The sequence below is a fragment of the Triticum urartu genome, chromosome 7 (genome assembly GCF_003073215.2).
Source record: "Triticum urartu cultivar G1812 chromosome 7, Tu2.1, whole genome shotgun sequence".
Classification (NCBI taxonomy): Eukaryota; Viridiplantae; Streptophyta; class Magnoliopsida; order Poales; family Poaceae; genus Triticum; species Triticum urartu.
The window spans coordinates 618,487,967-618,509,846 of NC_053028.1; the positions used below are offsets into that span (position 1 = coordinate 618,487,967).

Sequence of the window (21,880 nt, forward strand, 5' to 3'; positions counted from 1 at the left end):
ACCGGAGGCCCCGCTTACTGCAGGGGCAGGCGCGGCGCGCTGATCTGCGCCGTTGGCTGGATCCGACGGCCCGCGCGCTCCCGTCTTGCCCCCAGCCAAAAATTCCCCACTCCCTCCCCCCAACCTTCCGGTCCGACTCCGCCGCCGTGCGGCTCCTACTCGGAGGGACCAAGCGGCGCCCGCCCCAACTCCGAGTCGCCGTACGCAACTGGAGCCCTTTGCCAATTTATAGGAACCGCACCGTCCACGCCTACACGGCACACCATCCGTCCTCCGCCGGCGTCTCTCTCCGCACGATTTCAGGTACAGGATTGTGCTCAGCATCCACCTTCTGTGCCCGGCGTTGCTTCATCAATCGTTAGAATTAGAGCTGCTTGCTCCGCTGCAGCCAAATCGGATTCCTTTTACACCTCCTTGCAAAGTTACAAGTATAATCTGGGTAACATAAGCATGCACTCCTTAACCGTTGCAAATATAATCTGTGTAATAGTAGAAGTTTGCACTCCTTTGCCTTACAAGAGAAAACGCACAATTTTGTCAAATTTATATAAACGGTAGATTTCACTCAGAGTAGCCTTTGTCAATTAAAACCTTTGGGGGTGGAGGCCTGGGGTGTAAGGTTAACTGTACAAGTCTAGATGTTCAATAGGAGTGTTGGCTTCGGGTAGGATTTTTGTGGCAAAATTTTGTTACTATTTGTTTCTTATAATCAACTATAATAAGTGGCAGATGCATCTGCACCCAGTTTGGCGCCTGGCAAAACTTGGTTTTCATTTTTAAGCAACGATGCTAGTAACCAATTCTTCACAGATTACAGAGGTTTGCAGGTTTATCAGATTCATAATAAGAGTTCCCTAAATCACAAGAGACTCTCTAGTATAGGTTTGCCACCATATATTAATATAAACCCTGTACTCCACTGATGTTCTAATAAGTCCACATTGCTTCTGCCAGGTATCCTTGGGCAATGGAATCAAATGCCGTCAACACAGACGACACTTCTGAAGAGGCGAGGGCACTGCCATTGGCCCTCTTTGCCATGGAACACAACAGCAAGAAGCGGCTGCTGTTCGACGTTTCCAGCGGAAACATCCGGGGGATAACCAGCGCGCTATTTCCAGATGCCTTTGTCGAATTCGAGAGCTGTGGCTGGCTTCTCATGGTCCGGCACAAGCCATTCCACTTCCAAGAGCAGGTCGTCTTCCTAGTCCACCCTAGCACCGGCAGGCGGATCGACATGCCGGTGCTTCGCTCCCCCGACAAGTGCTACTTCGTTTTCTACGCTGATCCTCGTCGTGGAAGTGGAGCTCCCCTGGTCGTTGCGTGCTGTTGACACCTGATTTTGGCACAATGCAGAATGCAATAGAGATGGCCTCAAATGACAAAATATTCTAAATGAGAAATTTCACATTGCCGAGGTGGAACAACTTTGATGTTTGGACCATAATCATTCGGCATCATATCAAAGACCAAAACTACACTCAGAGTGTCATGTTTAGGTGTTCTGAGTGCTTTCTGGTCAAGTACGCCTCCAGGACAATCTCGGATGAAGGAATGCTCTACATGAATTGTCTTCGTCTCGTCGAATCGGTCGATTTTGACATAAAAATCATCTCAATCCGAGTTCGTACGCAAAAGTTAGAGCTATCTGGATGCAGCCCTGTCAAGAGGCGAAATATGACGCGGAAGACCAGACATGTCTTGGCAAGTGTCTGATGCAATGCGTGAGTGTTTTGGCCCAGAAGATGGCCTCGAATCGGAAAACGTTCAACACGAAAGTTTTTCGTCTCGTCAAAACGGTCAACTTTGCTTTTGGACACATCTTCATCCGAGGTCGTTTACTGCCTCAAAAACCTTGCCGGGGAAAGCTTGCCGCCGTGAACAGTAACCTTGGGGGGAAAGCTTGCCGCCGTGAACAGTAACCTTGCCAGGGAAAGCTTGCCGCCGTGAACAGTAACCTTGCCGGGGAAAACTTGTCGCTGTGAACAGTAACCTTGCCGGGGGAGAGCTTGCCGCCGTGAACAGTAACCTGCCGGGGAAAGCTTGCCGCCGTGAACAGTAACCTTGCCGGGAAAGCTTGCTGTCGTGAACAGTAGAAACTGTCGAGGCCAATCCGACCAGATGCTGAAGATGGGCTCAAATACTTATCTAGATGGCTTCGGATGAAGAAGTGTTCAACACGGGAGTTGTTCGTAACGTCGAAACGGTCAACTTTGCTTTTGGAGTCATCATCATCCGACGTAGTATACGACCTGCAGAGACGCTGCAAGAGTCGGACGGTCCAGTCAGCTACGTGAACGAGTCCGACTCGAAATTAGTGATGACCCCGTGGAGTATTCAAGATGGCCTTATTTGGAAAAGTGATCAACATACGGATTGTTGGCCTCGTCGAAGCACACATAATTGATATTTGAACCGTCTCCATCGGAAGTCATATACAGATTCCACAGCCCATGCAAGGAGCAAGACAGAAGATTGGACCAGATTCGGGCTGAATCCGAGTGGGACCAGAACTAGGATTCTAGGACGTGAATTGATGTAATTTTCTTGTAAGGAAAGCTTAGATAAATCATTTGCTTGTACGGGAAGTCCAGCCGCCTCTTATATATGTTGGGGGTGACGGCCGATTGAACAACACCAATCGAACCAATCAATCTATTACACTTTTGTGCTTATCTATCTTTATTCCCTACCCTTGTATCTTTCTTTCTCGTTCTTCGTTCGTTCTTCGCGTTGGAGGGCAGCGATCCACGAGGCTCTAGGGGCGAGCGAATCGACCTAGGGCAGCCCATAGCCGCCGCAATCCTTGACGGGGTCCCTCCCGGGTGCGCGGGGTTTCGGGTCTGCAAAAACACCCGCCGACTGTCTTGCGTATCGCGCTGTCAGTCAGGTCTCCTTCGACGTGAGCTGCGGTGCATCACCCCCGGCGTCGAGGGTACACGGTGACGTGTTCGTGTGTCAACACACTTTTTGGCGACTCCGCTGGGGAAGAAGATCAATCATCATCATCCACCATGTCCGATCTTCCCAAGCCATCTGAGGTAGACGCCGATAACATCATTAAGCCCAGTCTTGATGAGATATCGGCCGATCATCGCCAAGTCTATGAGGAGTACAAGAAGGCGCGCGAGGAGAAGGACCTGCAGGAGTTCCTTGCAAAATTCAAGAAAGATCGCCAAGGCAACATCACTCCGATTGAAGAAATCAAGTTCCCTCCTCTTCAAACTGAACAGGTTAAACCCTCTGTAAGTACTGCCTTTTCTCCTGAGCAGTGGGCTGAGATTGAAAGTCGTATTGCTGATGGTAACAATCTAGTCTATCAAACTTTCATAGAAAATACTAATGCTCAGAAGAATACATCTCAATCATCTAGTGGTAATGATTGTGTAGCTGCTAGTGTGCAAAACCCTAATCTGGCTTTACCTATTGCATCGGCGCCTCCTGTGCCGATGGCTTATTATCCTACCCATACAAATCAGATTGTGACTGCACCCATCAACCCTATTATGAGCATGCCAGGTTCGGTGGCAACGCCGAACCAAACCCTACCTACAGCTACAACCACTCGACCACTACCAAATTTTGGGTCGACATACATGCCACAATTCTTACCTACAGCTAGTAACCTTACTCCTCCTATGCCACTGCCACAAGCGTCATCGTCCACTATGGATGATGGTCTAGCTAATCTTAGAGAGGAGATGGCTAAGATGCTTCGAGAGAATTTTGGAGTTGAGTTACCTCGGAATCGGATTTACCAAAAGCCGTACCCCGAGTACTTTGATGCCATCCAGTGCCCTTCAGGATATAAAATTCCAGATTTTGTTAAATTTAATGGAGAAGGCACAAAAATCACATGGGAGCATGTTAGTCAATACTTGGCACAACTAGGTGAAGCAGGTTCATTGAATGAATTGAAAGTGCGTTTGTTTCCTTTATCATTAACTGGTACTGCATTTTCATGGTTCTCTTCTTTACCACATGGTTCCATTCGGGTTTGGTCACAGTTAGAGCAGAAATTTCATGATCACTTTTATAGCGGCGACAATGAACTCAAGTTGTCACATCTAACATCGGTTAAACAGAAGCATGACGAATCGGTCTCCGATTATGTCAAGAGATTTAGAGAAACGAAAAACCGGTGTTTTAGTTTGGTGATAACCGAGAGAGACTTGGCAGACCTAGTGCTGAGTGGTTTGAAAACTCCCATTAGAGAAAAGCTAGAAGGCTGTGAGTTCTTAAATATGAACCAAGTCTTACAAAGGGCTTTGGCTCAGGAAAGCCGAAGCAAAGATCTCAAAGAAGTGCATAGATATAAAGCTGATCGACCAAAGATGAACATGGTGGAATATGATAGTGATCACTCGGACGATGAGGGTGATATTTATGCTACTGAATTTGTTTGGCCATCTAAAGCCAAACCCTTTACTTGCAATGATCTGAAACCGATTGATAAGAATCGTGATGAAGAAATGAAGTTTACTTTTAACATTGCCAAATGTGATAAAATATTTGATGCTTTGCTGCAAGCTAAAATTATTAGGATTTCTCACACTTTACCGCCGTTTGAAGAGCTAAAACGGCGTGCTTATTGCAAGTATCATAATTCTTTTTCTCATGCTACTAACGATTGCAATGTTTTTCGACGACAGATACAATCGGCCATTAATGACGGACGATTGAACTTTTCTGAGATGCAAATTGATAAACAGCCTTTTCCAATGAATACCATGGAGTTGGAGGGGAAGAAACTACTCATTCGGCCAGAGGCTGCCGTATCTGCTAATAAAGCTAATGTCATTGTTGGTGAGCCCAGGAAAGACAAGGAGGGCGACAAGGCCTTGGGGAGACAGGTTGTGCTTGACAAGCAACCCGGTGGCAAGGAAATAATCAAAATCACCATCAAGAATCCTACACTCGGGGGGCAACCGCAAGTGCAAGAAAATATTCGTGCTAAATTCGTCAAGCCCAAGGATCCAGAAGTTGACAAGTGGAAGACGAATGAAGCTAAAGTGCAGCGCAAGAAAATCAAGCCAACTTTTGATATGCTGTTGTCCAAGTATGCCAATCATGCAGCCGGTTCTAGCTCTAACCGGTCATCAAATTTGAAGCGCTCAAGGTCACCTCCTCAGGAAGAATTTCAGCATCATGCAAGGCCATATGGGTCGTGGGCGCCGGGACCATGGATGCCGCCACCCCCCTATGTGCCATACTACGTGGGAGGCTTCGATGGAGGATGGTGGCAGCCCCCAATGGCCCCTTATACTTTTCATCCGGGTTGGGCAGAACCAAGGAGGCCCGTTCATGAGAGACTTTCTTATCCCGCACAAGGCCGTTTGAACAATGGTGTCAATCGGCTAGTGCAAGTTAATCAAAAAAGGGTTGGCAAGCAAGAATGGCGTGTTAAGTCACCAGGTGCTGCAACAGTTGAGTCAAGCAAAGGCAAGGAAAAAACCGATACCGACTCACTTATCTTGGGCACCAAAACATTTGCCATACAGCAGCCAATTGTGCATAGCAAACCGACTGAGCCGATACTTTCTATCGCGCCAAAGCACTCGGCTAATGACCATGAAGCAAGCACCAGCCGAGTAAAAACGAGAGATCCTAAATACACTCAGCCAAAGTGGTGTCCTCCAGGGCTAACAAAGACACAGAAGAGGAAACTACAAAGGTTAAGGAGCCAAGAGATGGCAGAACAAGAGGCTGAGAAGCAAAGGGATAAGTTGTTCAATGACACTCGGCCTATGGTACCTACAAAACAAGTGTGGAGGCCCAAACAAATACGAGATACGGTGGCCTCTACGCCTATCACAGCAGCACCTACACTACCAAAAAAGGACGACGCAATCATTGCATCGTCTACGTTACCTATTGCTTCCTCTTCACTCGAACAAATTTCTGAATCGGTGGATGCACTTGAGGAGGAGGCTGATATGTTGGACTATGAGTCTACACCGGTTCATGAAGGTATGGATATCAATATGGTGTATTACTTGCCTGCTGAGTTTCGTGCTGTAGATGAGGAAGGGGAGGTGGCTCAGCTGGATTTTGGCCCTAAAAACACGATATTCGAGAAGCCAAAAGAACCAGTAACGCATCTGAAACCATTATATCTCAGAGGTCATATCAATGGGTCCCCTCTCACTCGGATGCTTGTTGATGGTGTAGGGTTTCGTAGTAATTTCAAAAAAAATTCTACGCACACGCAAGATCATGTGATGCATAGCAACGAGGGGGAGAGTGTTGTCTACATACCCAACGCAGACCGACTGCGGAAGCGATGACACGACGTAGAGGAAGTAGTCGTACGTCTTCACGATCCAACCGATCAAGCACCGAAACTACGGCACCTCCGAGTTCGAGCACACGTTCAGCTTGATGACGATCCCCGGACTCCGATCCAGCAAAGTGTCGGGGAAGAGTTCCGTCAGCACGACGGCGTGGTGACGATCTTGATGAACTACAGCAGCAGGGCTTCGCCTAAACTCCGCTACAGTATTATCGAGGAATATGGTGGCAGGGGGCACCGCACACGGCTAAGGAATAGATCACGTGGATCAACTTGTGTGTTCTAGGGTGCCTCTACCTCGGTATATAAAGGAGCCAAGGGGGGAGGGGGCGCCGGCCAGGGAGAGGGCGCAGGAGGAGTCCTACTCCTTCCGGGAGTAGGACTCCCCCCCCCCCAATCCTATTCCAATTAGGATTCCCAAGGGGGGAAAGAGAGAGAGGGGGGCCGGCCACCTTCTCCTAGTCCTAATAGGACTAGGGGAGGGGGAAGTGGCGCAGCCACCTTGGGCTGCCCCTTTCTCCTTTCCACTAAGGCCCATGAAGGCCCATATGGCTCCCGGGGGGTTCCGGTAACCTCCCGGTAACCCGGTAAAATCCTGATTTCACCCGGAACACTTCCGATGTCCAAACATAGGCTTCCAATATATCAATCTTTACGTCTCGACCATTTCGAGACTCCTCGTCATGTCCGTGATCACATCCGGGACTCCGAACAACCTTTGGTACATCAAAATGCATAAACTCATAATGTAACTGTCATCGTAACCTTAAGCGTGCGGACCCTACGGGTTCGAGAACAATGTAGACATGACCGAGACATGTCTCCGGTCAATAACCAATAGCGGGACCTGGATGCCCATATTGGCTCCTACATATTCTACGAAGATCTTTATCGGTCAGACCGCATAACAACATACGTTGTTCCCTTTGTCATCGGTATGTTACTTGCCCGAGATTTGATCGTCGGTATCTAGTTCAATCTCGTTACCGGCAAGTCTCTTTACTCGTTCTGTAATACATCATCTCACAACTAACATATTAGTTGTAATGCTTGCAAGGCTTATGTGATGTGTATTACCGAGAGGGCCCAGAGATACCTCTCCGACAATCGGAGTGACAAATCCTAATCTCGAAATACGCCAACCCAACATCTACCTTTGGAGACACCTGTAATGCTCCTTTATAATCACCCAGTTACGTTGTGACGTTTGGTAGCATCCAAAGTGTTCCTCCGGTAAACGGGAGTTGCATAATCTCATAGTCATAGGAACATGTATAAGTCATGAAGAAAGCAATAGCAACATACTAAACGATCGGGTGCTAAGCTAATGGAATGGGTCATGTCAATCAGATCATTCAACTAATGATGTGACCTCGTTAATCAAATAACAACTTATTGTTCATGGTCAGGAAACATAACCATCTTTGATTAATGAGCTAGTCAAGTAGAGGCATACTAGTGACACTTTGTCTGTCTATGTATTCACACATGTATTATGTTTCCGGTTAATACAATTCTAGCATGAATAATAAACATTTATCATGATTATAAGGAAATAAATAATAACTTTATTATTGCCTCTAGGGCATATTTCCTTCAGTCTCCCACTTGCACTAGAGTCAATAATCTAGATTACATTGTAATGATTCTAACACCCATTGAGCCTTGGTGCTGATCATGTTTTGCTCGTGGAAGAGGCTTAGTCAACGGGTCTGCAACATTCAGATCCGTATGTATCTTGCAAATCTCTATGTCTCCCACCTGGACTAGATCCCGGATGGAGTTGAAGCGTCTCTTGATGTGTTTGGTCCTTTTGTGAAATCTGGATTCCTTTGCCAAGGCAATTGCACCAGTATTGTCACAAAAGATTTTCATTGGACCCGATGCATTAGGTATGACACCTAGATCGGATATGAACTCCTTCATCCAGACTCCTTCGTTTGCTGCTTCCGAAGCAGCTATGTACTCCGCTTCACATGTAGATCCCGCTACGACGCTTTGTTTAGAACTGCACCAACTGACAGCTCCACCGTTTAATGTAAACACGTATCCGGTTTGCGATTTAGAATCGTCTGGATCAGTGTCAAAGCTTGCATCAACGTAACCTTTTATGATGAGCTCTTTGTCACCTCCATATACGAGAAACATATCCTTAGTCCTTTTCAGGTATTTCAGGATGTTCTTGACCGCTGCCCAGTGATCCAATCCTGGATTACTTTGGTACCTCCCTGCTAAACTTATAGCAAGGCACACATCAGGTCTGGTACACAGCATTGCATACATGATAGATCCTATGGCTGATGCATAGGGAACATCTTTCATATTCTCTCTATCTTCTGCAGTGGTCGGGCATTGAGTCTTACTCAATTTCACACCTTGTAACACAGGCAAGAACCCTTTCTTTGCTTGATCCATTTTGAACTTCTTCAAAATTTTGTCAAGGTATGTGCTTTGTGAAAGTCCAATTAAGCGTCTTGATCTATCTCTATAGATCTTAATGCCTAATATGTAAGCAGCTTCACCGAGGTCTTTCATTGAAAAACTTTTATTTAAGTATCCCTTTATGCTATCCAGAAATTCTATATCATTTCCAATTAGCAATATGTCATCCACATACAATATCAGAAATGCTACAGAGCTCCCACTCACTTTCTTGTAAATACAGGCTTCTCCGAAAGTCTGTATAAAACCAAATGCTTTGATCACACTATCAAAACGTTTATTCCAACTCCGAGAGGCTTGCACCAGTCCATAAATGGATCGCTGGAGCTTGCACACTTTGTTAGCTCCCTTTGGATCGACAAAACCTTCTGGTTGCATCATATACAACTCTTCTTCCAGAAATCCATTCAGGAATGCAGTTTTGACATCAATCTGCCAAATTTCATAATCATAAAATGCGGCAATCGCTAACATGATTCGGACGGACTTAAGCATCGCTACGGGTGAGAAGGTCTCATCGTAGTCAATCCCTTGAACTTGCCGAAAACCTTTTGCAACAAGTCGAGCTTTGTAGACAGTAACATTACCATCAGCGTCAGTCTTCTTCTTAAAGATCCATTTATTTTCAATTGTTTGCCGATCATCGGGCAAGTCAACCAAAGTCCATACTTTGTTTTCATACATGGATCCCATCTCAGATTTCATGGCTTCAAGCCACTTTGCGGAATCTGGGCTCACCATCGCTTCTTCATAGTTCGTAGGTTCATCATGATCTAGTAGCATGACTTCCAGAACAGGATTACCGTACCACTCTGGTGCGGATCTTACTCTGGTTGATCTACGAGGTTCAGTAGTATCTTGATCTGAAGTTTCATGATCATTATCATTGGCTTCCTCACTAACTGGTGTAGGTGTCACTGAAACAGTTTTCTGTGATGAACTACTTTCCAGTAAGGGAGCAGGTACAGTTACCTCATCAAGTTCTACTTTCCTCCCACTCACTTCTTTTGAGAGAAACTCCTTCTCTAGAAAGGATCCATTCTTGGCAACGAATGTCTTGCCTTCGGATCTGTGATAGAAGGTGTACCCAACAGTTTCCTTTGGGTATCCTATGAAGACACATTTCTCCGATTTGGGTTCGAGCTTATCAGGTTGAAGCTTTTTCACATAAGCATCGCAGCCCCAAACTTTAAGAAACGACAACTTTGGTTTCTTGCCAAACCACAGTTCATTAGGCGTCGTCTCAACGGATTTTGATGGTGCCCTATTTAACATGAATGCGGCCGTCTCTAGAGCATAACCCCAAAACGATAGCGGCAAATCAGTAAGAGACATCATAGATCGCACCATATCCAGTAAAGTACGATTACGACGTTCGGACACACCATTACGCTGTGGTGTTCCGGGTGGCGTGAGTTGCGAAACTATTCCACAGTTTTTCAAATGTACACCAAACTCGTAACTCAAATATTCTCCTCCACGATCAGATCGTAGAAACTTTATTTTCTTGTTACGATGATTTTCAACTTCACTCTGAAATTCTTTGAACTTTTCAAATGTTTCAGACTTATGTTTCATTAAGTAGATATACCCATATCTGCTTAAATCATCTGTGAAGTTGAGAAAATAACGATATCCGCCACGAGCCTCAATATTCATCGGACCACATACATCGGTATGTATGATTTCCAACAAATCTGTTGCTCTCTCCATAGTACCGGAGAACGGTGTTTTAGTCATCTTGCCCATGAGGCACGGTTCGCAAGTACCAAGTGATTCATAATCAAGTGGTTCCAAAAGTCCATCAGTATGGAGTTTCTTCATGCGCTTTATACCGATATGACCTAAACAACAGTGCCACAAATAAGTTGCACTTTCATTATCAACTCTGCATCTTTTGGTTTCAACATTATGAATATGTGTATTACTACTATCGAGATTCAATAAGAATAGACCACTCTTCAAGGGTGCATGACCATAAAAGATATTACTCATATAAATAGAACAACCATTATTCTCTGATTTAAATGAATAACCGTCTCGCATTAAACAAGATCCAGATATAATGTTCCTGCTCAACGCTGGCACCAAATAACAATTATTTAGGTCTAATATTAATCCTGAAGGTAGATGTAGAGGTAGCGTGCCGACCGCGATCACATCGACTTTGGAACCGTTTCCCACGCGCATCGTCACCTCGTCCTTTGCCAGTGCTCGCTTATTCCGTAGTCCCTGTTTCGAGTTGCAAATATTAGCAACAGAACCAGTATCAAATACCCAGGTGCTACTGCGAGCTCTAGTAAGGTACACATCAATAACATGTATATCACATATACCTTTGTTCACCTTGCCATCCTTCTTATCCGCCAAATACTTGGGGCAGTTCCGCTTCCAGTGACCAGTCTGCTTGCAGTAGAAGCACTCAGTTTCAGGCTTAGGTCCAGACTTGGGTTTCTTCTCCTGAGCAGCAACTTGCTTGCCGTTCTTCTTGAAGTTCCCCTTCTTCTTCCCTTTGCCCTTTTTCTTGAAACTAGTGGTTTTGTTAACCATCAACACTTGATGCTCCTTTTTGATTTCTACCTCCGCAACTTTCAGCATTGCGAAGAGCTCGGGAATAGTCTTGTTCATCCCTTGCATATTATAGTTCATCACGAAGCTCTTGTAGCTTGGTGGCAGTGATTGGAGAATTCTGTCAATGACGCAATCATCCGGAAGATTAACTCCCAATTGAATCAAGTGATTATTATACCCAGACATTTTGAGTATATGCTCACTGACAGAACTATTCTCCTCCATCTTGCAGCTATAGAACTTATTGGAGACTTCATATCTCTCAATTCGGGCATTTGCTTGAAATATTAACGTCAACTCCTGGAACATCTCATATGCTCCATGGCGTTCAAAACGTCGTTGAAGTCCCGATTCTAAGCCGTAAAGCATGGCACACTGAACTATCGAGTAGTTATCAGCTTTGCTCTGCCAGACGTTCATAACATCTGGTGTTGCTCCAGCAGCAGGCCTGGCACCCAGCGGTGCTTCCAGAACGTAATTCTTCTGTGCAGCAATGAGGATAATCCTCAAGTTACGGACCCAGTCCATGTAATTGCTACCATCATCTTTCAACTTTGCTTTCTCAAGGAACGCATTAAAATTCAACGGAACAACAGCACGAGCCATCTATCTACAATCAACATAAACAAGCAAGATACTATCAGGTACTAAGTTCATGATAAATTTAAGTTCAATTAATCATATTACTTAAGAACTCCCACTTAGATAGACATCCCTCTAATCTTCTAAGTGATTACGTGATCCAAATCAACTAAACCATAACCGATCATCACGTGAGATGGAGTAGTTTTCAATGGTGAACATCGTTTATGTTGATCATATCTACTATATGATTCACGCTCGACCTTTCGGTCTCCGTGTTCCGAGGCCATATCTGCATATGCTAGGCTCGTCAAGTTTAACCTGAGTATTGTGCGTGTGCAAAACTGGCTTGCACCCGTTGTAGATGGACGTAGAGCTTATCACACCCGATCATCACGTGGTGTCTGGGCACGATGAACTTTGGCAACGGTGCATACTCAGGGAGAACACTTCTTGATCATTTTAGTGAGAGATCATCTTATAATGCTACCGTCAATCAAATCAAGATAAGATGCATAAAAAGATAAACATCATATGCAATCAATATAAGTGATATGATATGGCCATCATCATCTTGTGCTTGTGATCTCCATCTCCGAAGCACCATCATGATCACCATCGTCACCGGCGCGACACCTTGATCTCCATCATAGCATCGTTGTCGTCTCGCCAATCTTATGCTTCCACGACTATCACTACCGTTTAGTAATAAAGTAAAGCATTACATCGCGATTGCATTGCATACAATAAAGCGACAACCATATGGCTCCTGCCAGTTGCCGATAACTCGGTTACAAAACATGATCATCTCATACAATAAAATTCAGCATCATGCCTTGACCATATCACATCACAACATGCCCTGCAAAAACAAGTTAGACGTCCTCTACTTTGTTGTTGCAAGTTTTATGTGGCTGCTACGGGCTTAAGTAAGAACCAATCTCACCTACGCATCAAAACCACAACGATAGTTTGTCAAATAGACTCCGTTTTAACCTTCGCAAGGACCGGGCGTAGCCATACTTGGTTCAACTAAAGTTGGAGAGACAGTCGCCCGCAAGCCATCTATGTGCAAAGCACGTCGAGGGAACCGGTCTCGCGTAAGCGTACGCGTAAGGTTGGTCCGGGTCGTCTCGTCCAACAATACCGCCAAACCAAAGTATGACATGCTGGTAGGCAGTATGACTTGTATCGTCCACAACTCACTTGTGTTCTACTCGTGCATATAACATCAACATAAATAACCTAGGCTCGGATGCCACTGTAGGGTTTCGTAGTAATTTCAAAAAAAATTCTACGCACACGCAAGATCATGTGATGCATAGCAACGAGGGGGAGAGTGTTGTCTACATACCCAACGCAGACCGACTGCGGAAGCGATGACACAACGTAGAGGAAGTAGTCGTACGTCTTCACGATCCAACCGATCAAGCACCGAAACTACGGCACCTCCGAGTTCGAGCACACGTTCAGCTCAATGACGATCCCCGGACTCCGATCCAGCAAAGTGTCGGGGAAGAGTTCCGTCAGCACGACGGCGTGGTGACGATCTTGATGAACTACAGCAGCAGGGCTTCGCCTAAACTCCGCTACAGTATTATCGAGGAATATGGTGGCAGGGGGCACCGCACACGGCTAAGGAATAGATCATGTGGATCAACTTGTGTGTTCTAGGGTGCCTCTACCTCAGTATATAAAGGAGCCAAGGGGGGAGGGGGGCGCCGGCCAGGGAGAGGGCGCAGGAGGAGTCCTACTCCTTCCGGGAGTAGGACTGCCCCCCCCAATCCTATTCCAATTAGGATTCCCAAGGGGGGAAAGAGAGAGAGGGGGGCCGGCCACCTTCTCCTAGTCCTAATAGGACTAGGGGAGGGGGAAGTGGCGCAGCCACCTTGGGCTGCCCCTTTCTCCTTTCCACTAAGGCCCATGAAGGCCCATATGGCTCCCAGGGGGTTCCGGTAACCTCCCGGTAACCCGGTAAAATCCCGATTTCACCCGGAACACTTCCGATGTCCAAACATAGGCTTCCAATATATCAATCTTTACGTCTCGACCATTTCGAGACTCCTCGTCATGTCCGTGATCACATCCGGGACTCCGAACAACCTTCGGTACATCAAAATGCATAAACTCATAACGTAACTGTCATCGTAACCTTAAGTGTGCGGACCCTACGGGTTCGAGAACAATGTAGACATGACCGAGACATGTCTCCGGTCAATAACCAATAGCGGGACTTGGATGCCCATATTGGCTCCTACATATTCTACGAAGATCTTTATCGGTCAGACCGCATAACAACATACATTGTTCCCTTTGTCATCGGTATGTTACTTGCCCGAGATTTGATCGTCGGTATCCAATACCTAGTTCAATATCATTACCGGCAAGTCTCTTTACTCGTTCTGTAATACATCATCTCACAACTAACATATTAGTTGTAATGCTTGCAAGGCTTATGTGATGTGTATTACTGAGAGGGCCCAGAGATACCTCTACGACAATCGGAGTGACAAATCCTAATCTCGAAATACGCCAACCCAACATCTACCTTTGGAGACACCTGTAATGCTCCTTTATAATCACCCAGTTATGTTGTGACGTTTGGTAGCATCCAAAGTGTTCCTCCGGTAAACAGGAGTTGTATAATCTCATAGTCATAGGAACATGTATAAGTCATGAAGAAAGCAATAGCAACATACTAAATGATCGGGTGCTAAGCTAATGGAATGGGTCATGTCAATCAGATCATTCAACTAATGATGTGACCTCGTTAATCAAATAACAACTTATTGTTCATGGTCAGGAAACATAACCATCTTTGATTAACGAGCTAGTCAAGTAGAGGCATACTAGTGACACTTTGTCTGTCTATGTATTCACACATGTATTATGTTTCCAGTTAATACAATTCTAGCATGAATAATAAACATTTATCATGATTATAAGGAAATAAATAATAACTTTATTATTGCCTCTAGGGCATATTTCCTTCAGATGGTGGTGCTGTGGTAAATCTTATGCCCTATTCGGTCTTCAAGAAATTGGGTTTGCCTGATGAAGAATTGATCAAGACCAATATGGTGCTTAACGGGTTTGAAGGCAAAGAGAAAACTGAAGCCAAAGGTGTGATGTATGTGGAGCTTACAGTCGGAAGCAAAACTTTGGCTACTGCATTCTTTGTCGCTGAGGTGCAAGGTAACTACAACGTCATACTAGGCCGTGATTGGGTTCATGCAAACCAGTGCGTGCCATCCACTATGCACCAGTTTTTGATTCAGTGGGTTGATGATGAAGTGGAAGTCATTCATGCGGATAACTCGGCCTGTGTTGCTTTGGCCGATGCATCGGTGGATTGGCAACATCCCAATGCTACTTGCTTGACGGGACATGACTTATCAGAGTTTGATTTTCTCAGTGCAACCAAGAATGGTTTTATGCCCGTCTCTTTAAAGCCGACTGAATGCAATCGGCTCCAAGGTATGATATGTTTAAATGGATTCTAGCTCTGAGTGGTTACAAAAACGTCTTGTGAAATATCGGTCCAGCGAGAACGATATGTATGAGTCTATAGAGGAGTTGGATGACATGGATAAACTTGGACAAGGTTTTACGTCGGCCGATCCATTAGAAGAGGTAGATATTGGAGATGGTTCAGTCACTCGACCGACATTTATAAACAAAAATTTGAAAGCCGATTGTAAAGCTAAGTTAATCAAGCTATTGAAAGAATATGTTTGTTGCTTTGCATGGGAATATCATGAGATGCCAGGGTTAAGCCGAGAGCTAGTGGAGCATCGGTTGCCTATAAAGGCAGGTTTTAGACCTTATAAACAGTCGGCCAGAAAATTTAATCCGAAAACATATGACCGGATCAAGGAAGAGATCGGTCGACTGCTTGAAGCTAATTTCATTCGACCTTGCAGGTACGCCGAGTGGATTTCTAACATTGTCCCAGTGGAGAAGAAAGGATCCGGCAAGTTGAGGGTGTGCATTGATTTCAGAGATTTGAATAGGGCTACACCCAAAGATGAGTATCCTATGCCAATAGCCGATATGCTTATTAATGATGCTTCCGGGCATAAGGTTATTAGCTTTCTAGATGGTAATGCCGGATACAATCAAATTTTTATGGCCGAAGAGGACATGTACAAGACTGCTTTTCGATGCCCTGGTTTCATTGGTTTATTCGAGTGGACAGTGATGACATTCGGATTAAAAAATGCTGGAGCCACATATCAAAGGGCTATGAATTTGATTTTCCATGATTTACTCGGTATCATACTTGAAGTTTATATTGATGATATTGTTGTCAAATTGGATGCTTTTGAATCTCACTTGGCCGATTTGCGTTTAGCTTTTGAAAGAATGAAAAAGTATGGACTGAAGATGAATCCTTTGAAGTGTGCTTTTGGCGTGTCAGCTGGAAAGTTTTTGGGTTTCATTATTCATGAAGATGGCATAGAGATTGATCCCAAAAAGATAGAGGCTATACAGAAAGTGGAGGCTCCAACATGCAAGAGAGATATGCAAAAGTTCCTTGGCAAGGTCAACTATTTGAGAAGGTTCATAGCTAATCTGTCAGGGAAAGTTGATGCATTTACTCCTATCCTTCGGTTAAAGGATGATGCTGATTTCACTTGGGGGGCAAAACATCAAGAAGCATTTGATATGATCAAGAATTATTTGTGCACTCCTCCGGTGATGAGAGCACCCAAGCATAGGGAACCCTTCAGACTTTACATTGCAGCAGAGGAAGAAGTTATTGGTGCTGTTCTAACTCAAGAGACCGAAGAAAAAGAGCATGCCATCACTTATTTGAGCCGCCGCTTATTGGACGCAGAGACAAGGTATACATTTATTGAGAAATTATGTCTATGCTTATATTATGCTTACACAAAACTGAGACATTATTTAGTGCCGAGTGCTTGTGTAGTAGCTTGTCAAACCGATGTCATTAAATACATGTTGCATAAGCCAATTCTTAGTGGTAGAATTGGCAAGTGGGCTTATGCTTTGATTGAATATGATTTGGCTTATGAATCTCTAAAGTCCATGAAAGGCCAAATTGTTGCTGATTTCATTGTTGAACATCGGATTAATGACAAGAATGATGTTGATATGAACCTTATTTCATTAGTACCATGGATATTATACTTTGATGGGTCAGTTTGTAGCAATGGACAAGGTGTTGGTATTGTTTATATATCTCCTCATGGTGCTGTTTTTGAAGCCTCATGCCGCTTAGAATATTTTTGCACAAACAATCAAGCCGAATATGAAGCATTGTTATTCGGCCTAGAGATGTTACTTGCTATAGGTGTTACACATATTGAGGCTTATGGTGATTCGTTACTAGTGGTACAACAAATATCCAAAGTCTTTCAATGTTTGGACGAATCACTTAATGTTTATCTTGATAAATGTCTAGATATAATCTCTACTTTGGATTGTTTTAGCATTGCACATATATCTAGACATGACAACTGGAAAGCAAATGAGTTGGCACAACAAGCATCTGGATACCATGTTGATCATGGCATGTTTCATATTTCTCAAGATCCGATGTCTTGTCTTACCAGTATAGAAGAGGCCGAACCGGAACCCACTGATTTGGTCATTAACAAAAAATCTGGTGCAGGTGACAATTCCGACTGGAGGAAGCCCGTTGTTGCTTACTTGCGTAATCCGAGTGAAAGGGTGGACAGGGCTGTTCGGCGTATGGCTTTTAAATATACTATGAGGGATGATGATCTTTATCGCCGAACAGTTGATGATGTTCTTTTAAAGTGCTTGGATGAGGACCAAGCAAGAGTTGCTATGGGAGAGGTACATGAAGGCATTTGTGGTACTCACCAGTCGGCTCCCAAGATGAAATGGTTATTACGACATGCTGGGTTTTATTGGCCGACCATGATTAATGATTGCTTCAGATATTATAAAGGGTGCGAAGCTTGTCAAAAATTTAGTGATATTCAATTGGCTCCCGCTGCTATGTTGCATCCTATTATCAAGCCGTGGCCTTTCAGAGGATGGGGTTTAGACTTTATTGGGCAAATCCATCCGTCTTCTTCAAAGGGGCATCGGTTCGTATTGGTGGCAACTGATTATTTCACTAAGTGGTCTGAAGCAGTACCTCTCAAGAACATGACGCATACGGAGGTAATTAAATTCATAACCGAGCACATTATTCATAGATTCGCTATTCCTCAAACGTTAACTACAGATCAAGGTTCATCTTTTATGTCACACCAAGTCAGAGAGTTTGCCGAATCTTATAACATAAAATTGCTCAATTCCTCCCCATATTATGCCCAAGCTAATGGACAAGCTGAGTCTAGCAATAAAATTTTAATCAAGCTCATCAAGAAGAAGATTGAGGATAATCCAAGGAGATGGCATGATTTGTTGTCTGAGGCATTATGGGCACATAGAATCTCAAGGCATGGTGCTACGAAAGTGACTCCATATGAGCTAGTATATGGTCAGGAGGCTGTTTTACCAGTGGAAGTAAATTTGAATGCTTTGAGAATAGCCAAACAAAATGATTTATCGGCAATAGACTTCTATAACTTGATGATGGACAACATTGATGAGGTTGCTGATAAATGTTTGGCTGCTTTGAATGCCATAGAGAGAGATAAGTTGAGGGTGGCAAGGGCTTACAATAAGAAAGTCAAGTTGAAGAATTTTCAAGTTGGTGATCTCGTCTGGAAAGTGATTCTACCGATTGGTTCAAGAGATAGAAAATTCAGGAAGTGGTCTCCAAGTTGGGAAGGTCCTTTTAGGATTACAAGAGTTGTTCCCGGAAATTCATATTTGGTGGAATCAATACAGGGGGTATTGTTACCTCGAGCTCTCAATGGCAAATATTTGAAGAAGTACCACCCGAGTGTGTGGCAGGAAGCCTAAGTAGGCAACGGCCGATATACGATTATCGCCCTTAGCACAAACATGGCCGATAAATAATTATCGCCCTGAGAAAAATGAATGGCCGATGGAGTGTTGACATCGTCCTTAGAACAAACATGGTGCGAATTATTTTTCGGCATGCAAGCTTTGCCGAAAAACAGGGGGGCCTGTGTTGACACCTGATTTTGGCACAATGCAGAATGCAATGGAGATGGCCTCAAATGACAAAATATTATAAATGAGAAATTTCACATTGCCGAGTGGAACAACTTTGATGTTTGGACCATAATCATTCGGCATCATATCAAAGACCAAAACTACACTCAGAGTGTCATGTTTAGGTGTTCTGAGTGCTTTCTGGTCAAGTATGCCTCCAGGACAATCTCGGATGAAGGAATGCTCTACATGAATTGTCTTCGTCTCGTCGAATCGGTCGATTTTGATATAAAAATCATCTCAATCCGAGTTCGTATGCAAAAGTTAGAGCTATCTGGATGCAGCCCTGTCAAGAGGCGAAATATGACGCGGAAGACCAGACATGTCTTGGCAAGTGTCTGATGTAATGCGTGAGTGTTTTGGCCCAGAAGATGGCCTCGAATCGGAAAACGTTCAACACGAAAGTTTTTCGTCTCGTCAAAACGGTCAACTTTGCTTTTGGACACATTTTCATCCGAGGTCGTTTACTGCCTCAAAAACCTTGCCGGGGAAAGCTTGCCGCCGTGAACAGTAACCTTGCCGGGGAAAGCTTGCCGCCGTGAACAGTAACCTTGCCGGGGAAAGCTTGCCACCGTGAACAGTAACCTTGCCGGGGAAAGCTTGCCGCCGCGAACAGTACCCTTGCTGGGGGAGAGCTTGCCGCCGTGAACAGTGCCGGGGAAATCTTGCCGCCGTGAACAGCAATCTTGCCGGGAAAGCTTGATGCCGTGAACAGTAGAAACTGTCGAGGCCAATCCGACCAGATGCTGAAGATGGGCTCAAATACTTATCTAGATGGCTTCGGATGAAGAAGTGTTCAACACAGGAGTTGTTAGTAACGTCAAAACGGTCAACTTTGCTTTTGGAGTCATCGTCATCCGACGTAGTATACGACCTGCAGAGACGCTGCAAGAGTCGGACGGTCCAGTCAGCTACATGAACGAGTCCGACTCGAAATTAGAGATGACCCCGTGGAGTATTCAAGATGGCCTTATTTGGAAAAGTGATCAACATACGGATTGTTGGCCTCGTCGAAGCACACATAATTGATATTTGAACCGTCTCCATCGGAAGTCATATGCAGATTCCACAGCCCACGCAAGGAGCAAGACAGAAGATTGGACCAGATTCGGGCTGAATCCGAGTGGGACCAGAACTAGGATTCTAGGACGTGAATTGATGTAATTTTCTTGTAAGGAAAGCCTAGATAAATCCTTTGCTTGTACGGGAAGTCCAGCCGCCTCTTATATATGTTGGGAGTGACGGCCGATTGAACAACACCAATAGAACCAATCAATCTATTACACTTTTGTGCTTATCTATCTTTATTCCCTACCCTTGTATCTTTCTTTCTCGTTCTTCGTTCGTTCTTCGCGTTGGAGGGCAGTGATCCACGAGGCTTTAGGGGCGAGCGAATCGACCTAGGGCAGCCCATAGCACCCGCAACCTGACGGGGTCCCTCCCGGGTGCGCGGGGTTTCGGGTCTGCAAAAGCACCCGCCGACTGTCTTGCGTATCGCGCTGTCGGTCGGGTCTCCTTCGACGTGAGCTGCGGTGCATCACCCCCGGCGTCGAGGGTACACGGTGACGTGTTCGTGTGTCAACACGTGCATCCAGATCATGAGTGTCGTTCCGACTGTCCATGTCGCGTGCCCTGGAGACGTGTACTGGTGCGTCCACAAGCATACCTGCCAACTGCACCTGTCGGAAGCAATGTGCAGATCCTTCCACAACACTTTGATCATGGACGTGGCACTGGTCGGGACACAGGCCGTCTGCGCCGAGTTTCTCGGCCAGATCCTGGTCTTCGACATCACAGAAATGACCTGGAGGGCGGCCTCTTGTCCAGAGTGGAGCATACAAGACGCCCACTACCTTGTTGCGTCCATTGGGAAAGTTGTGATTGTATCGTGTCCCCGTGCGAGTGCTTTCAAGTTCTTACAGCTGGACATGGAACCGCTAGCGTGGTCGCCCCTCCATGACCAGGAGCTTGAGGACACCAGCTGGTTTCTTTCCAAGGGCCAGTCCATCCGTGTGAAGGAGGAAGGCAGGAGGAAAGTCTACACTTTCCATCCAAGAGGACGTGGTAACTTGGAGACAGAGAGCTCGGATGGATGGACAATAACATCAGGGCCTGCCACATTGAAGACCATCACGAATATTTATGCATATGATTTAGTTGCTGGGACTATCGAAACGGTTATACCAGCGTCGATCGTCACGGAAGTGAGCTGCTGGGTTCGGCCTAGTACATTCGCTACTCCAAGATAAACCAATATATTGAGTGTAAGGTCTCCCTGAAGTTCCATGCAAAAAAAAGGTCTCCATGAAGTTGGTTTACTTTTGCTTTTTTTCTCACTCTTTAGAGAGCATCTTCCTTCTTTTAGCTGAAGCAGCTTTGTACTGCTCAACAAATGATGATTAGAGACTAATCTTTATTATTGTTATGAAATCCTCTTGTAAATTTGGTTGTATAATTTATAAGCAATTGATAGCAAGCATAGTTTGAATGATCAGAAAAGGAAAAGTTGAGATCTCTCCCTTGGTCTAGTGGTAGAAAGCTCCGAGGTGAGTTGTCGATGACCAGGGTTCGAGGACTCATCTTCTATAAGAATAAGACAGGGGGGTCATTTCCCCTCTGTTCTCATCTTTTTTAAGGAAAATACTAAATATCATGATAAATCTTCATATAATGGTGACTGGGATAGGTCAGGGTGTACCAGAGCTGCCTCCTAGAGACCCAAGGGCCAGGGCATCCGCTCGGCTCATCGATAGGGTGGTGCCATCCCAAGTATTGTCACTATTTCTCTAGGTCGAGTCCTAGGTTGTCAGTTAAACATATTTAACTGGGATCTAGTTTTGGTCGCGTTGTTGAGCCGCTCGCTCGACA

At 45.0% G+C, this 21,880-nt stretch overlaps 1 protein-coding gene across 1 annotated transcript; it reads left to right on the forward strand.

The window, feature by feature from the left end:
* The first annotated feature begins 7 nt into the window (after nucleotides 1-7).
* LOC125519192 lies at nucleotides 8-21,261 on the forward strand. Its single transcript, XM_048684068.1, has 4 exons — nucleotides 8-303; nucleotides 955-1,323; nucleotides 8,809-8,818; nucleotides 20,608-21,261. The coding sequence occupies exons 2-4, from the start codon at nucleotides 968-970 to the stop codon at nucleotides 21,259-21,261; spliced, it is 1,020 nt and encodes a 339-aa protein (XP_048540025.1). The 5' UTR covers nucleotides 8-303; nucleotides 955-967.
* Nucleotides 21,262-21,880: the final 619 nt, after the last annotated feature.

Excerpts from the sequence above, each read along its gene's own strand:
- LOC125519192 (XM_048684068.1), top strand. The coding sequence starts at position 968 with ATGGAATCAAATGCCGTCAACACAGACGACACTTCTGAAGAGGCGAGG.